The sequence below is a fragment of the Monomorium pharaonis genome, chromosome 5 (genome assembly GCF_013373865.1).
Source record: "Monomorium pharaonis isolate MP-MQ-018 chromosome 5, ASM1337386v2, whole genome shotgun sequence".
Classification (NCBI taxonomy): Eukaryota; Metazoa; Arthropoda; class Insecta; order Hymenoptera; family Formicidae; genus Monomorium; species Monomorium pharaonis.
Window position 1 is genome coordinate 5,764,647 of NC_050471.1, and position 19,757 is coordinate 5,784,403.

The 19,757-nt window shown below is 24.8% G+C and overlaps 1 protein-coding gene across 1 annotated transcript; it reads left to right on the forward strand.

Annotated features, from left to right (window-relative positions):
• The first annotated feature begins 1,435 nt into the window (after positions 1-1,435).
• LOC105832823 (odorant receptor 9a) lies at positions 1,436-17,801 on the forward strand. The gene is made up of 12 exons (XM_036287189.1): positions 1,436-1,675; positions 1,906-2,022; positions 2,098-2,188; positions 4,121-5,821; positions 6,816-6,935; positions 7,078-7,195; positions 14,943-15,192; positions 15,355-15,471; positions 15,537-15,627; positions 16,598-16,743; positions 16,907-17,039; positions 17,130-17,801. The coding sequence occupies exons 4-12, from the start codon at positions 5,678-5,680 to the stop codon at positions 17,178-17,180; spliced, it is 1,170 nt and encodes a 389-aa protein (XP_036143082.1). The 5' UTR covers positions 1,436-1,675; positions 1,906-2,022; positions 2,098-2,188; positions 4,121-5,677; the 3' UTR covers positions 17,181-17,801.
• Positions 17,802-19,757: the final 1,956 nt, after the last annotated feature.

Below are 19,757 nucleotides of genomic sequence, written 5' to 3' on the forward strand. Positions count from 1 at the left end.
AATAATATTAAAATATTTAATCAATAAGTGAAATAAGAGGAGATAAATTCTTATCGGTATCTTCATTCTTTGCAGTAATATTCAGAAATGATAGGTCCGGTAACTTTGGATACTTCGGTATTTAAGTATAATTATAGTCTGAATAGAATCTTATTACTTGCTACCGGTTTATGGCCTTATCAACGATCTAAACTAACTCAATTTCAGTTTATTCTTTTTTGTTCCATTTTGTTGTCGCTTGTTGTATTTCAGGTAAAGTTACAGTATTTATAGCCTTTACATTATAAACCCGTATAGGAAAAAATTATCCAAAAATTACTGCACAAAAAGTTGTATATTTTTGTGTATAAATTTCTGCAGTTTTACAGATTTTTGTACAAAGTTTTCGTCTTCAGAATTTTTCTGCAGAAAGTTTTGCAGAATTATATGTAATTTTTTCTGAAGGCAAAAAACTTCAGAAAACATCACATAAAATTCTGCAAAATATTCTACAGAAAAATTCTGAAGGCGAAAATATTGTACAAAAATCTGTAAAAATTGCAGAAATTTATTCACAAAAACATGCAATTTTTGTGCAGTAATTTTTGCATACTTTTTTCCTACGGAAACTTGCATGACATTATTAAAAAGAATTAGTATATGCCGAAATCTTGCAGTAATATTGATAATTATGTAATATATAATTTAATTTTTGTGTCACAAATATTGTAATTTGTTGTTATTTATCATTTTCATATGTAAAATTAAATAAAATTTACAGCTGTCACCATTAATAAAATTAAAATGTACTACGGATCTTGTTATCAGAGTATTGTCTTCCATATTAATAACAATAATGTTTGTGATAAAATATAGTGGATACTTTATGAATCTTGATACTGTAAGCTGATTACACTGTAAATTGGATAAACCTGTTACTTATATAAATTTTAATATAATTATAGCAAAGTTTTTTTGATATATACAATGAGAGTTTAGAAAATTAATAAAATGGCAGGTGAAATACTTAATGATGCAGCTTGAACATGTACATAATAAGTTAAAGGATAAAAATGAAATTACTATTGTATATGAATATAATTGCATTGCCAAATACTACACGGTTACACTTACGGGTAAGATTACATTTATACAATTTTTATGTATAATTTTTGTATATAATATATTTTTAATATATAACATATCTAATCAATGGTAAAAAGACGAAATCGCGTATTCCAATCGTTTTAGCATATTATAATATATTTGTGATAAATGTTAAATGTGTTTATAAATCAAATAAAATAGTAAAGTACTGACTTTTTAATAGAACTCGATTTTATTCAAGAATAATTTTATAATATTTATGTATATGCATACTACACACACACACACACATTATATTATGCTATACATTAGAAATTTAATTATTTTAAAAACAATTTTTAGTATTTGGAGCTTGCGTATTATTCGCTTGTCCTATAGTTGAATTTTGGTCGAATATTAATATATCAACGAATGTATCCCAATCACATTTAATCATACTTCTGCCATACTTTGTCGAAGAAAAATATTATCATTTGTTTTTATTATATATATTCACGATAGTTTGCATTGGAACAACTATACTGGTAGGAACAGGCACAATGTTCATTACGCATATTCAACATATCTGTGGAATGTTTAAAATTGCTAGGTAGGAATAGAGAATTAGGAATCAGCATATACTATAAGCTTTCAATAATAAAAACAAATTTATATATCATTTATACGTATATATCATTTTATAATACAGTATATTGAAAAAAATTTTTTTTTAAATTGTTCTTATAATTAAAAAACTGTTTTATTTGATAAGTTTTTATATAATTATTATATTTATTTTATAATTATAATTATAAAATAATTATAATATAACATTTATAGCTATCGTATTAAACATGCAATCAATATTAATATTCTAAAAAATATTACGCTAAAAAATAAGGTTTTGATGACCGAAAGTTTAATTTGTGCCGTTGATATGCACCGGCAAGCTATAAGGTTTGTATCTATACCAATAATACTCGAATCGTATCTATACCAATACATTTAGTAACATTTTCTCTATTTTTTAAGATTATCTAACTATTTTGTGTCTAAATTCGACTTAATGATAACATGTTTCACGGCATGTCTTGTAATTTCTTTTAGCCTCAATCTGTTTCAAGTAAGTTTTTTTGCTTTGTATTGCTTGTGTAATGAGAGAGAGAAAGAGAGAGAGAGAGAGAGAGAGAGAGAGAGAGAGAGAATTTTTTCAAAATTACGTATTAATATAACAATTCTTTAACAATATTCGATAAATTATTGCTTCAGTTATAAAGAGTGATTTGCAAAGAATGAGTGATGAATGTTACATATATGTAGAGTCCATAAAATATTATGTAAATAATAACAGAACAAATATTTATTATAAAACTTAATAACGTTGTGTAACATATAACGTTATTATGTTTTCTAGTAATCACTTATACAGTTAAATTCTTATTATTAAACTTAATTAAAACTTATTAATTTTATGTACATACAATGTATATATATGTAATTTTTTTTTGTTTGACGAGGATATATACGTAATCTGGAAAAGATGTGCGCACGCGCGTGTGTATATGTGTGTGTGTGTATATACATATATATACACAGATTGATATTTGTGATAAGTAAACATTTTATAGTAATTATTCGTTTCTAGATAAATTACTTATAATCTTAGTTGTAAAAATAAAAAACTTATTATTAACCTTAATCTTTCCAACCAGGGTTTCATGTCCAGTGCGTTTTTACTGTTAATAGTTTCAAAAAAATTCACAAAAATGTTTATAATTGCTTTATAATTCAATTAAAAATCAATGTACAAATAATTTGGAAATAATTCGTTGAAATATTTTTTTACAACAATTATTTGTTGATAAACGCACATTACCACTTGTTTTCATTAAAAAAACACAACTCACGAATCAATGGATAAAATTTAAAGTTCGAGGGATGCACACAAATTAAAGCTAAATGTAGCGCGAATAAAAAAAAGCGGTTAATTAAATAGAAATACTTAATTTCGCGTCGATCAAGTTTAATAACTCTTAGACGGTACAGTACACTGAAATAAAAACGTCGTAGTATTGAGAACCAAATATTTCTTGTGACGTTTTCTTCGATATTTATTTGTTATAAAAAAATTTATTTGTAAAAATAAAATACATTTTGGTAAAATATTCTGTAAAATATACTTCTGAAATATATTTCTGTAAAATATATCTTATTTAAAAAGATAACATCCGGTGTGCGTAAAAATAAATAATTTATTTACTAGAAATAAAATATTTAATTCGCCCTATTTAAATAAACCATTTATTAGAGAAAAATAATTAAAATTTTTTTATAGAAAATAGTGTATATTTTAACTCCAAAAATTTTATTCCTAAGAAATAAACAAATTAATAAGAAAAATGAGATGCATTTCCTAGAAATATATATATCGTTTTCACAAATGAATTTTTTTATAACAAATAAATATCGAAAAAGACATTATAAGAAATATTTGGTTCTCAATACTTCGACATTTTTCTCTCAGTGTAGGAATTTCAGGTTGCCAGAAACAAATTTTTAAATAATCAAGGACGAATTTGTATTCTCAAAATTATTTTTAAGAAAAAAACTTCTTGAAAATTTCAAAAAAAAGCTCGAAAAATCTCTTCTGCCGCCCTTTCTGCCATTATGTGTTTCTGTGCAATTTCAAATTTTTTTAATGACAAAAATATTTAAAATACATACAAATTATGCAGAAAAATACATTTTTATAAAAAAATTTTTTACTTATCTACATATACACTAACGTAGACCTCCAACCAGGGTTTTTAGTTTCGCACATGACTTCAATGCCTTGCTGTTTTAAGATTAAATGAGCTAGAGCTCTAGAATTTCTATCAATACTTGAAGCTTTCTACCACAAGACCTTTTTGAGGGGTGGAAAGGATTATTCCATAATCGCTCGTTTTTCGGAACTAATAATTGTTACAAATGGGAAGGACACGAATAATCCTGGAGGGATTAGGGTTAATAATAATTTAAACACATGGAATTAATGATTTTTGAAATTATTTAGCTTTCCCATGTACAGTTATCTGTAAATAATATCAGCCAAATTTTTCCTTCATTCTTATATGCAAATATAAGCATCATGTACTTGTTTATATCCAATTATTTGGGGCAGATTGTATTCGACCATAATAATCACGTATTCGTTACTGCGTAAGAAAAACAGTTTTATAAAAAATAATGTAAGAACATTTACTTTTCAGCAGTTGCAAAAAAATACAGAAATTGATCTGTTGCAAAATAAATCAGTATATGTGCTAAAATTATGTAATTAAATAATTTCTATCTTAAGTAAGCGATTTGTTATCTGTATTTAATTTTTTGTAGATACAACGTTCAATGGTATAGAACCCCTTTACATATTCAAAGAATAATACTATTTATGTTGCAAAAAGGAACCAAAGGATATTTTTTAAAAATTGGTAATATATTTGACTCATCCATGGAGGGTTTGGCTACGGTAAATATGTTGTATAATATTTTAAATTTAAAATATTATCAATTTACATATGGATACAATTAAAAAGAATATTTACAATTTCAGCTATTAAAAGCTTCAATATCTTATTTTACTGTCATAAATTCAACACAAAAAGAACATTAATTTATCATTGTTATGATTAAAATATAGTTAGTCAACAAATAATAGTGTTCATGTTTAGAAAATAAATTTATTTTTTAAATATATAAAACAGACATCTTTTATTTGTGCTAATAAGAAATAAAATTAGTGCTTTTTATATCCAGATATTGATTTCCATAATATATATAGATCCTATATTTAGCCATAAATATTTAATTATAGCCAAATCAAAAATTATTTTTAAAGTTAGAAAGTTGTAGCCATATACATAATTTTGATTGTAATAAGCACAACTTGCATTTCATATCGACATTTATATTTATATAAATATTTAAGTAAAGAATTTCGGCTAATAAATAACATGTAAATAAAAAAATAAAAAAAAAAATTTGCCATTATTAATGATATATTTATACACATGATATCGAACACGTTATTTAACACTTGTTAAATATATTAACGTATTAATCTTGTCAATCACTTTTAAAAATTAAATGTGTTATTTATTAAATCAGCGCAATCATTTTTAAATTATGAGTTTTATTAGATCGATAGCTTTACTACGAAACTTAAAATTCAGAGATATCACTCTCAAGAGTACTATCGTATTCAGAATAAAGTGTACCCTGTGAACGCGTGCACTGAAATGTGACTGAAATTTCTGTGCCGAGAGAGAAGAAATGCGCATGCGTAAGTTCTCTGCCAGCACTGCCAGTAGTTAATTTCATGAGAAATATACACATGTCAAATTATCTTTAGTTTCAATTTGTTGAAGAATTGGTTGAATTAAGCGCGTTTGGATCTTATAGAAAATTTTTACAAAGTAAATAACATTATAAATTACAGGAATTGCATGAAAATCTATATGAGAAAAAATAAGAATAAAAATATAGAATATTTAAACGATCAGTGAGAGAGAAAAACGAGAATACGTATTCTTATCTTTAGTCTTCGCAGTAACACTTTGAAACTCGTAAAGAAATGATACGCTCGGTAATTCAGCATCACAAATTTAACAGAATTCTATTACTTGCTGTTGGTTTATGGCCCTATCATCAATCCAAGTTTACTCGGATTCAATTTATTTTTCTTTCTGTCATCCTATCAGCAAGTGTTATATTTCAGGTAACAAAGAAAGAATATACATATAATAACATTATTATAAAACAAATTATCACATAATAATCTTTCATTGGAAAACTATTTATTTTAATATATATATATATTATGTAATCAGATTTTGTAACAAACTTTAAATCTCAGAGTAAAAAACTACAGTAATATTCATTTTATAGAAGTAAATGTTTATTCCACAGAAGTAAACTTTAACTTTTATTAAAGTGACAAACCACTCGAAAAATTGTACTAGTTAAATTTTACTCTTTTAGAGAATGAGATTTGAAGAAATATATTTTTCTAAAATTTGCATTCTATGTGCATGCAATTTGTTCTTTAACATTGTGCGTATCCATTCATTTTAACATTATATGACCTAATAACATAAAGCAATTGCTGCAAATAATATACAAATAATATAGTTTGGTTAAAAAAAAATTACACATTGTGCTTTATATATAATACAAATTGTATAATTTTTCAAATGTAATTAGCAATTTTATTTATATCAAACACAAATTTAGGCGTTTAATATTATAAAATAAATATATACAATTAAAATTGGAAGATTATTATTTTATAAAAACTTATTTATTATTCTTGAATTATTTTATTTAAAAAAATAACTTAATAAGAGCTCAAAATATAAACCATAATCTTCCTTGATAATTATTTTCATTGTATGTATACAAAGTAATTAAAAAGGAATAATTAATAATTAAGGCAAATAAGCGGTGATAGTAAAGACGAGTAAAACCTTTTAAGACGAATATGGATTTATTGCGTGTCATTACGTTACGTACATATTTGTGTAGACAAAAAATGTTGCATAAATTTTGATACTATGATAGACTAAAGCGCATTATATTGAATCATAGAATTGATACCAACGATTATACGTTACATGAATATGTATTTCCCTTTTTCGTATAAAAATTAATATATATGTCATGTTGTTTTTAATCATATTTACATGAAATTGTGTAAAACTATTTGTTTGCAGCTAACACCATTAATAATATTAAAATGTACTTCAGATCTTATTATTAAAGTGTTGTCTTCCGTATCTTTTTTCATGCTGTTTCTAATAAAGTATAATTCATGCCATCTTAATATTGAAGCTGTAAGTTAATGTTTAATTTGTAAAATTACTGATTAATATATGTGCCAAATAAATATTTATATTAAATTAATATTAAAAGTGTTTTTTAATATATACTAATAATAGTATAAGTTTTTATATTAACTTTTTAATAAATTGACAGGTAAAGTATTTATTCATGGAGCTTCAGGATGTATTTAACAATTTAAAGGATGAAAATGAAATCGCTATTGTGGAAAAATATATTTATGTTACGAAACGTTTTACATTTGTGCTTACAGGTAAAAAAATATTTATTGATTTTTGTATATCATCTCAATTTAATATCTAATAATAAATTGGTAAATAAAGTCGAATAAATCGTTAAAGAAATCGATTTTACAATATAACGATACACACACACACAAATTGTGTATAATTTATAATATGGGTGTATTAATTCCCTCGGAAGACATACCTTTTAGAAGACTTTGACTGAGTTATTTTTGAGTTAACTCTATAAGTATTGGATATTCGAAAAGTCATTTAGCGTATATGTATATATGTATAGTAGTACATACATATAAAATATAAATCAATAATTTTCGAGTTTGGCTTTTTAAGCATATGCGTGTAACGTTAATAAAATAACGAATATCACTCAAATCTTGAATAATCCAACCACTATCAGCTAAAGGTGCAAGCATTTGTCACAAATGTAATATATTGATAATACAAGTAAATGGTAAATATATTTATAAATAAAATAAAATAAAAAAATAATTTTTAATAAACGACTCGAACTGTTTAAGAAAATATTTTATTAACCAGTGCGGCTCGGCTATGCTCACTTGTGTGGATGAACATACATACTCTTTTTCAGCTAGTTGAAGATATTGTTCACTTCCTGTACTCGTGGGCAATAGTCGATTTCTCGTACTTATTGCACAATATTTTATTATAACGTTAAATGACATGTTCTATGTTTCTTAGCATTTGCAGTTTGTGGAGTATTTGCTTGTATTATGGCTGAATCTTGGCCAATCATAGTTAGTGCTGTATCGTTGAACGTATCTCAATCACGTCATATACCCATCATGACGGAGTATTTTATCGATCGTGAAAAGTATTTTTATTTAATAATCTTACATATTTTGGTAACAATTTGCATCGGGACGGTTATAATGTTGGGAACAGGCACAATGTTTATTATATATCTTCAACATACATGTGGAATATTTGAAATTGCTAGGTAGGAATATAGATAAATAAGCATTTTCTAAAACTGTTCAATAATTAAAACTGTTGAAAAAAAGAATGACTTTGTTGATTTCAATGATTTTAATGTATGTTGTCAAAGTCATCATCCTAAGTAACAATTAAAAAATTAACAATTAATTTTAACCGTTGTTCATTGTTTATCAAAAAGTTATTAATAATCAAAGTTAATTACTTTTTATGGGATTTCAAACAATAATATAGTGTATTTCAATTAAAAATTAAGAATTGTATCATGAATGAGTTCTACATGGTTTTTCATTCCCTTTATTCGATTCATTCATAAAGATCCATTCTTCCGTTGCTTATGGAGCGAAACAAGATCTGTAACTGTTCTATATGATTTTTTACAATGAGAAAAAAGTACAATATTTGCGATTATATAATTGTATAATAAAATAATTATAGCCAAAAATATCATTTCTATAATAATTATATAATATTGGTGATAACAATTATGCTTACAGTAGATAGCCAAGTCTCTGTCGAAAGCAGATGCTAAGTGTCTGTTATCAACCATTATCAGAAAAAAGCTACAAATTGTACAGAGTCTGTAATATTAGAAAATGTCAGCAAATTATCATAAAAATTATAAGCTCCAAGCCACTTTTGCTAATAAATCTGGAGAGGATTTACATTCTTTTGCTAAAAAATTTACTTAAATATGTGTATGTACACACATATACATATACATATATAGTATATATTTAAATAATATAAAATTTATACTGATTAAAGTATGTCCTTCATTATATGTTTGTATAATTTATTTTTTTAATAATTTTTTAATAAACAATGAGCAATGATTAAAATGTTTTAATTATTTTTACTTAGTGAGATCGCCCCTAATATGCAGTTTAGCAGAAACTGTTATATAAAATTTGTTATCTTTATATAAAATGTTATGGAATATTTAAAAAATTTTGTAGTTTATTTTTGACTAAAAGATAATGTTATTTAAAGAAGTTCCATATAATTTTTACAAAATATTTGCAGCTATCGTATCGAACATGCAATCAATATTAATATTACACAAAAAAATAAGATCTTGATGACTGAAGGCGTAATTTATGGCGTTGACATGCACCGGCAAGCTATGAAGTTCGTACCTACATCAACAATGTTCATGTAAAATATTTAGTAATATTTTCTTTATTTTTTAAGATTGTCTAAGCATTTCATATCTACATTCGAGATAATGATATTTTGTTTAACGGGATGTACAATAATTTGTTTAAGCCTCAATCTATTTCAAGTAAGTTCTTGGTTTCATTATAATAATAATGAGAATTGTATCAAAATGACATATTAACAACAATTTTGTAAATATATAATAAGAATTCATAAATCATTGCTACAGTTGTAAATTTTTTTTAAAAGCCGATAACAATATTCAAATAATGAAAAATGTAAATAATAGCTAAACACGCACTTCATTATAAAACTTACAAAAAATTTAATTGTACACACATAAACTTAATAAATTTATGGACATGCTAAGTCTATGTGGACCAGTAATCACTGATGTACATTAAAGAGCCAGAGTGTCTCATATATAAGACACTAAGATACTTTTATTTTAGAGGGTTAGAATTTTTCTACTAAAATTTTGAGTTTTTTTCCATATAAAATTTATAACTTATGGTCTATGTACTCTATGTAGTTTTTAAACTCGTTGCTGGCTCACATAAATTATCCCGATGCGGCACAGATAATAAAAAATTTATAAACAAAAAAAGAAAAACAAAGAACTACAAAATTTTCTACTTCCACGTTGTTAACTCTGGATAACGCAAAAGGAAAGTTATACATAATAATGTAACTATTGTTATTTACTTAGATTTATGGTGGCAATACTGTTTTGTGTAAAATTCCGATAATCTGATTTCAAAATCGTGATTAGCGACATCAAAAATCCTTAAAAACACCAAAATTCAAATTTTGAAAATTTCCATATCGTACCGAGTCGAGAAGACTCCAATATGAGCCAGCAACAAACTTGGAAATTATGTAAAAGATGATAGTTATATATACGTATAAATTTTACCAAAAACGTCGAAATTTTAAGGAAAAAATGCCGGCTCTTTAAAGATTAATGTCATCAAATACTTAAATTGACGTAGATATGTGCTTAATATGTGTTTAATGAATATAGAAGCGAGTTAAATTACGAAATCTTCAATATATCTTATTATACTGTTTGATAAATTATGTGTTTAATCATTCAAGATATTTGCATTTCACTTTTATATACATGTAGATTAGATCAATATTATAAGAGCTTTAATGTACACAAGTGTGTGCACTAGTACAAACTAAAAATTCGCTATAATAATAATCATATGTGCACATATCATTTACGCATATTATTTCATAAACATGACGAATTTATAATCAAACTTAATGAAGATTATTATAAATATATATATTTTTTTTCGTTTAGGATAACAATTTATATAGAAATAAATGAGAAGTATAAAACGTTTATTAAACACAACCTTCATATATTTATAATAAAAAAACATATTTGTATTTGTGTTTAATAAATGTTTTATACTTATCATTTATTACTATATAAATTACTTATTATTTTACAAGAGAAAATTTTATATTATAAGTTACTATGTACGTGATAATAGTTACAAATCATAAGAAGAAATAGAGAATTATTTCATAAGTTGTGTGTGTGTGTGTGTATATATACATATATTTGATAAAAATATAGTCAAATTAATTTGATGAAAAACATAGTAAAGAATTTTTATTATTTCTTCTTCGATCTAAACTTACTGAATTACCATAGTAATTTTTATAAAATTTTCTCCATATAGTTATAGGAATGACATGAATTTGTGTATTATTCATAAGTTGGTAGTTGATAAAATGTACATATATAAGTAATTAATAATTTTTATAAAACTGGTTATTATTTAGCTTTCCCGAATAGCATCATCTAAAAACAATATCACTGAATTTTTCATTCCATATATGTATGCATCTACAAGTATCGCATACATGTTTGTAGCCAATTATATCGGACAGAATGTAACTGACCTAAATAATAATTTATTCATTACTGCGTAAGAAAAACATTCTTATAAGATACGATATACAAATATTTTCTTTTCTAAGCGGTTGCAACAATAAACACAGACATTGATCTATTGCTAAATAAAATAGTATATATGTTAAAATTATCTCATTAAAAAATTTCTATTACAACTTTGCGATCCTTTATCTATTTTTAATACCGTAGGTACAATGTTGAGTGGTATAGGACTCCTTTACATGTACAAAAAATAATATTATTCCTGTTGCAAAGAGGAACTAAGAAATTCATTTTAAAAGTCGGTGGAATAGTAGATGGATCTATAGAAAATTTTACTATGGTAATAGAACAAATATAGTAGTTGAACATATAATTTAAAATAACCTTATATAATATAATTTAGAATACATAGTTATAATTTGCAGGTTGCAAAGGCCTCGATATCTTATTTTACTGTTATGTGTTCTACATGGTAATAAGACAAATATTAATTTATCATTATTATAGTAGAGAAATACGTACAATAATAATGTTAATAAGAAAATAATGATATTCACGTTTAAAAATAGATAACTTTATTTTTTGCGAATATAATGTAGATATTTCTCTCTGTTAAAAAGAAAATTAAATTAAGTTTAAATTAAAGTATTGATACTTTAAATTTTCACAATCTTGTAATATAAATCGTCGTTGTACTATCATTGTACTAGCTCTAATTCAATAAATAACGTATTTTATATTGCTTTTAAGTAAGATTTTATCCACACGCATATTGTTCGTAATAAAATTAATATTATCATTAAATAATTCTATCAACATTTATATACATATTAGAAGTTTCCATTAATAAATAATATATATAAGAGAAAGAAATAAGAATAAAGAAATCTCTTCAGTATAATATTATAGACAATAAGATAATTGACGTAACAGTATTTAAAACTTCCTAAAAATAATAATCGTGCCAATTATTATTTTAAAAATTAAAAGTGTCCTGTACACTAGCACAATCCTTTTTAACTTTTTGATGATTTTAACTACGAGCTTTATGAGTAAATAGTTCATCGTTGAAAAGATGGAAGCTAAAAAACCGTTCTCGAGAATCAAGTACATCCTGTGAGCACGTATATACATGTATATACTGAAATAAAGTTTCGACACCGAGAGGGGAGAAATACGCCTGTGCGAGTCTTCTGCAAGTAACTTCATGAGAAAAATACACCTGTCAAATTACCTTTCGCGACAAATCAATAACATGTATATATATTCATTTTAGAACAGTTAGTTGAATTGGGCGCGTTTAGATCTTATAACATTTGCATAAATAGGCATTATAAATTAAGGAAATAGTGTAAAAACTTACATAAGAAAAAAATAAGAGTAAGCATACATAAATATTTAATTGACTAGTAAAAAAGGGAGAGAAAAGACGTTTTCTTATTGATGTCTTCAATCTTCGTAACACTTACAAACTCGCCGAAAAAATGTTACGTTCAGTAATTCAATATTACAGTCTCAACAAAATTCTGTTACTTGCTGTCGGTTTATGGCCTTATCATCAATCCAAATTTACACGATTTCAATTTATTTTTCTCTTTGTCATTATATTATCAGGTATTATATTTCAGGTAAAAGATAAATGTATAATAACAATATTGTAAAATAAAATACCGCATGATAATTTTTTATTTATAACAAATAAGTGCAAATAATTTATTTTAATGTATTATATAATTAGATGTATTAAAAATTATAACTAAAATTATTTCTTAGTTCTTTCACACTATGTATGTACATATATTAATTAAAGCTGTATAAACTAATAACATAAAGCGATTGTTGCAAATAAAATATGCATTTGTTTTTTAGAAACATAAAATTTCACGTTGTAGTTGTTTTTTTTTTTCTTAAATCAAAATACGCAGTTTTTTAAATATTAAACTAAAATAAAGAGGTAAATTTAATATGAAATTAAATTTAAAAATTAAATTAGAATTAAAGTTAAAAAATTATTTAATTAAAAAAAAAATTTTATTCATCGTTTTTTGACTTATCGTATTTTATCTTGACATTTTTGCGGAAAAATAAAGAGTTGGATGGTTGTCAAAATACATTCCGCGATAACAATTGTTCCCATTATAATTAAAACGGGATAATCATAAGTAGTTGTTAATAAAAAGGCAAATAGATACAAATTTCTTGCGCATCCACGTATCATCACGTCTACGTTGCGCGTAGACAAAAAGTGGTGCATTGTTGTATATGTATAAAACTTTGGATGATGATATGCCATATTGTATAATGATTATACGTTAAGCTGACGTAAAAAGTTTGTATCTGTCTTTATATGTGTTTTTAAGAATCAATATATCGCATTATTTTTAAACACATTTATATGTAAAATTGTGTAAAACTATTTACAGCTGACATCATTAATGCTGTTAAATTGTACTTTGGATCTTATTACTAAAGTACTGTCTTCCATATTTTTCTTTACGCTGTCTATAATAAAATATTCTACATTCGGTTTTAACATTAAAACTGTAAGTTGATGGCTGATTCATAAAATCAGATTAATATATGTGTCAATTAAATTTTTATAGCAAAAAGTATTTTGTTAACATGTGTATAAATAATATAAAAAATTAATAAAATACTAGGTAAGGAATTTATTAATAAACTTTGAACATATACTTAATAATTTGAAAGATAACAACGAAATCACTATTTTCAAGAAATATAATTTTGTTGCAAAAGATTACACACTTGTGCTTACAGGTAAGAAGTTATTTATTAATTTTCGCTTAAAACTATTTTCGATTTTTAGACTGTTAAAAAGAAGACAAAAATTAATATCAAAACATTATGTGTACATACATTTATATATACTACCATTTATATATGCTATCATTTATAAGTTTAAAAAAACTTGCGGTTTTTTCACAAAAAATTAAGTACCTGGGTAAAAAAAATAGTAGAAAAGTTTTCAGAAATACATTATAGAGAGGATAAATGGAACTTGGTTTTTCAGTTTTATTTTTACATTATTATTTTTTTATGCATATAAGGTAACATTGAAAATTAATATTTTAAATCTACCTTCTTGTTTTTAGTGTATTGAAAGAGTGGTGCTTTTCGTTTTAAAAATATAAGTTTAAAAAAAAGTATCTCATAACATAGGCATCCTTATACTTGCTTACATATAATTTATTACATCATTAAAAATTTTTTTTTTGAGATATGTGCTTTCAAAAGAAACTGTTGTTGAATCTTTCATGCCCTACTTTATCGGATAGTTAAAAAGTCGTTCCTTATACATATTATGTTACATAAAACAGCAATAATGCAACAAAGTTGAATTTAATTTCTTAGAATTTTACAATGTAAAAGCCATATCTAATTATAAGTTAAATACATATCAATATCCATCAAAATTCGAGTAATCCAGTTGTAATCAGGAAAAAATTAAAGTACTTGCTATGTATGCACATTCGCGATAAATGCATTTATAAATCAAACAAAAAAGTAATTTTAATTTAAATTTATAATAAGGAATTTGTGTGTGTGTGTGTGTGTGTGTGTGTGTGTGTGTGTGTGTGTGACATATATATTATTTTATAATACTTATAAAAGTATATTTGTGCAACACACACATATAATAATATTATAACATTTTATACACTAAAAATAATTTTAAATAACATTTTAAAAATAATTTTTAGCATTTGGAGTTTGCGGAATATCTGCTTCTATTATAGTTGAATTTTGGTCAATAGTTGATATACCGATAAATGTGTCTCAGTCACATCATTTATTCATTATGACAAAGCATTTTGTCGATGAAAAGTATTTCTATTTGATTATGTTGTATATGTACACGATACTTTGCATCGTAATGACTGTAATGTTAGGAACAGGAACATGGCTCATTACATATCTTCAAAATATCTGTGGAATGTTTAAAATTGCTAGGTAAGAGAAAAAAAAAATTAGCATATTCAACATTACAATAATTTAAATTTGTTTACATATCTTTATACAGCATATTAAAAATTTTTCTGTAGAAATTTACTTTTTTAGTTAAAAAAATTGTTTTTTAATAAGTTTCTATATTATAACATACAATATTTATAGCCATCGTATCGAGCATGCAGTCAACAATAATATTTCACAAAATATTATGCTGAAGAATAAGATTTTTATGAACAAGGGTGTAATTTATGCTGTTGATATGCATCGGCAAGCTATAAAGTTTGTATTTGTCTCACTAATAATATTCGTGTAATACGTTTAGTAACATTTTTTTATTTTTAAAGATTGACAGAGAATTTTATGTCTACATTTGAGATAATGATATTTTGTTTCACGTTATGTGTAGTAATTTGCTTTAGCCTCAACTTGTTTCAAGTAAGTCTTTAGTTTTGTGTAATATAAGAGAGAAAGAGAGAGAGAGAGAGAAAGAGAGAGAGAGAGAGAGAGAGAGAGAGAGAGAGAGAGAGAGAGAGAGAGAGAGCGTGTGCAAATTGCTTAAAAATTATATGTTAATAACAATTCTCTAAATATAACAACATTTAATAATTCACTGCTTTAATTATAAATCTTCAAAAATCATAAAGGCATACAAATAATAAATATAACATTAACCTTTATCTGTTAAATATATAGGTTAAATACATGTAAATTTGGTACATATATGTATATATCTACACTGAGAAAAAAAGTAATTGATTAAACAATATTTTTTAGTTGCGGGCTGCCAACAAAAGATATATTCAATAGAACAATATATAGTATTGCAATATAAATACATAGTCCAATCAACATTATTGCACTTGCGTTAACAGCAAATATTATTGTATTAAGTATATCTTTTGTTGGCAGCCCGCAACTAAACGTTTTGTTGAATCAATTACTTTTTTTCTCAGTGTACATATGCAAATGATAAATACATACACATATAGACAAAATATAATAATGTGTTAAGTAAACGTTTTAATGTTTAATCGTTCCAGCATGAACTACACAGAAAAAAAATAGTTTTTGCTGTGACAGCAAAATCATCGTTGCTACGGCACATTGTTGTGACAGCAAAAAAAATTTGTTATTATAACTAATTTTTCACGATGTTCATCTTTACAGCAAAATATGTTTTGTCAGTACAACTAAACGAATTTAAAATTAGTACTTTTAGCAAATCGTTTTGCTGTCCATATAATAACTAATAAAATTTGCTAGAACAGCATAAAATTTGCTGTGTCAGCAAATTATTTTTTTCCGTGTACTTATAAATTTAGTTGTAGAAAAATTTGAGCATTATTAATGATAGTTTAAACGTACATATATGCATGGAATTAATTATTCTTATCAAATTATTTAGCTTTTCCAAATACAATTATCTAAAAATAATATCAAAGAATTTTTGCTACCACTCATGTATGCAACTGTAAGCATTATATACATGTTTGTAGCCAACTATATGGGACAGAACATATTCGACCACAATAATCATGTATTTATTACTGCGTAAGAAAAATAATCTTGTAGTAATGTAAGAACATTCTCTTTTTAGTTGCAAAAAAACGCACAAATTAATTTGTTGTGAAATAAGTATATATATGTTAAAAATATGTAATTAAATGATTTCTATTTCAAATTAATAATCTGTTATTTGCATTCAATTTCGCAGGTACAACGTTCGGTGGTATAAAACTCCTGTACATATACAAAAAATGATATTATTTCTGTTACAAAGAGGAACTAAAAAAGTTACATTAAATGTTGGTGGAATATTTGAAGGAACAATAGAGCATTTTGCCACGGTAATATAGAAAAATATGTATAACATATAATATAAAATATATAATTTAAAATATGTAAGGACAGAATAAAAGAATGTTTTTTAATTGCAGTTATTGAAGGCTTCGATATCTTATTTTACTGTCATTTATTCTACACAATAACAAGACAAATATCAATATATTGTTATCATAATGGCGATAGTTAGTAAGAAAATATCAGTATTCACGTATAAAAAATGGATAGATAGATTATTTTTGTAACATATAATGCAGATAGATATTTTCTTGTACTAAAAAGAAGAATTAAAGTTTAAATCAAGTTATGGATGTTGTAAATTTTTGCAATTTATTAAAACCGATCCTTATTTTACTACCATTATACTGACTCTAATTTAAAGATAAACTATACTTTGGCTTTAAATAAAATCATTTCAGACCAAATTGGTTAATAAATTAAATATTATTATTTATTAATTTCATTCTATTTCGACATTTAATAATAATAAAGCGATGATGCTTAAAGCTATGTACTACAATCTAAAAAGCAAATTGTGCTTTCTCTAGATAGTAAAGATATTTAAGAGAGATATTTAAAAAATTTTATATACGGAAAGTGAATTTAAACTCGCAATCTGTCCACTACAAGTCCATCACTTTCACACGGAGCTACATAATATCCCTTTTATCAACATTTAAAGTAAAAGTACAAATTGCTGGACATATTTCCATAACCAAACATTTACATTACATAAAAATTTATCATTATGTATTAATCTTAATTAATTTTTTTGATATTATAATTTTATCAAAATCTTTAAATATTTAAAAATATTTATACATAGTAAAACATTTTTAATATTATAAAAATTAATGCCCGATGAATGATAATAAATTTAATACGCAATTGGATTGAAATTTAATACACAAAAGATATATTTTAACAACGTTATTAAAATTCTCTTAAGAATATTTATCTTATTTCCTAATATAATTTTTATTTTATATTTCATGTTTTTATTTTATAAACAAAGTTTCATAAATATTATTCAAAAGTTTGTAGAATAAAAGTTGCAAAATAATTATAAAGATACTTCAAATTAATATAAACAATATTTTTTAATAAATTTTATAAATTTATTTACTGGTGCACTACGCCCAATAATTGATCGTTTGTTTAGTTTTAGTTATCAGTACAACTCGTTTCGAAGATGCAGTATCAATAACTGAATCATGTATCTACACGGAGACAAAGATTTCTTTAAATTTAATAAATCGTTTTGTTCGACTATTCAAAGCATATATTTCTTTGTTTCTAATAAATTTTTTATTAAATCTAAAGAAATTTGTATAAAATTTATTAAAACCAAAGAAATATATGCTTTGAAATAGTAGAACAAAATTGTTTATTAAATCTAAAGAAATCTTTCTCTTTGTGTATCCAGTTAGGCATATACAATTACAATTAGATAAGAGACTATTGCAATAAATGCACAATTATTTTGTCTTTCTATTTATCTCAATTTAGCAATAATTGTTACATGGTGATTCTGCAAACGTATACGTTTTGTTAAAAACGGATTATGTAATTAAAAGTTGTAAATATTGAGAAAGTTGTGAAAGAAATTACTTTGTGTAATTATTACGACATTGTATTAAAAAATAAGTTTAAAATTTTTTAATTTATTTACATAATTATTGCAAAATTATATTGAGAAATAAATTTTAAATTTATTTGCGTAATTATTATGACATACAATTTTTTACTTTAATACGACAAAAATTTTTAATTTATTTTTTAATAAGATGTTTTGTACTAATTATACAAAAATTTGAAAAAATTTTAACTTGAATAAATATAAATTTATTCATTATACAGATATTACGCAACATAGAAAGACTTATTAAACGTTGTCTAAATCGGAATATCTTTTTAATTGACTAATTGCAGATAGTCAATACTGCAATCATTAAGAAAATATCATAAAGCATGTAACTGCGGAGAGTGGGTTCGGAATGGTTCAGTTATTGCAATATTTTTAGTCTGTTCTGACCAGTAAACTTAAAATTAATTTGCGGATGTAAAGATAAGAACCAATAACTAAACCCAGTAACTGAATCTTTCCGAATCCATTTGTATTGCCTTGGTATTCTTTATTCAATGATTGCAACGCAAAACATCAAGCATGTAAAGAAATCCCAGTGTGCCACGAAAGTGGCAGTTATTCGGCTGGAAATAGCTGGACTAATTGTGAGTAAAATCTCAGTGTTAAATTGCGAGCTTATGTATACGGCCGCAACCAATTCAATTCTACGCTCTAATTTTCGGAAACGTTATTAAACAAAAAAGAATACCGGTACATGCTTTCTGTATGCTCCAAAGTTCGTTTTCTAAGTATTATATTCGGTATATCATTTCGATGACCAATTCACCGTCTCAGATTAATAATTTGTGATTTACCTGTAATAAGATAATTAAAGACATAACTCAAGATTGACTAAATACAAGACTGCATGATCTTTCTAGTGTTACGTTGTCTAATTGAACCGTTGTTCTTCCGCATTTCATTGAGCCAAATGATCTGTAACAATTGTATTAAGAGTATGCCGGAATTAAGCGCCAAACAGGAAATCAGTATTATACCAAAATATTGTTCTGTCCAGATATTGTACAAAACTGAAATTAAGACGTTTGTTGTTTAATCAAAATTTAAATCTCTCGAGCTGCTATTTTGCTCTTTA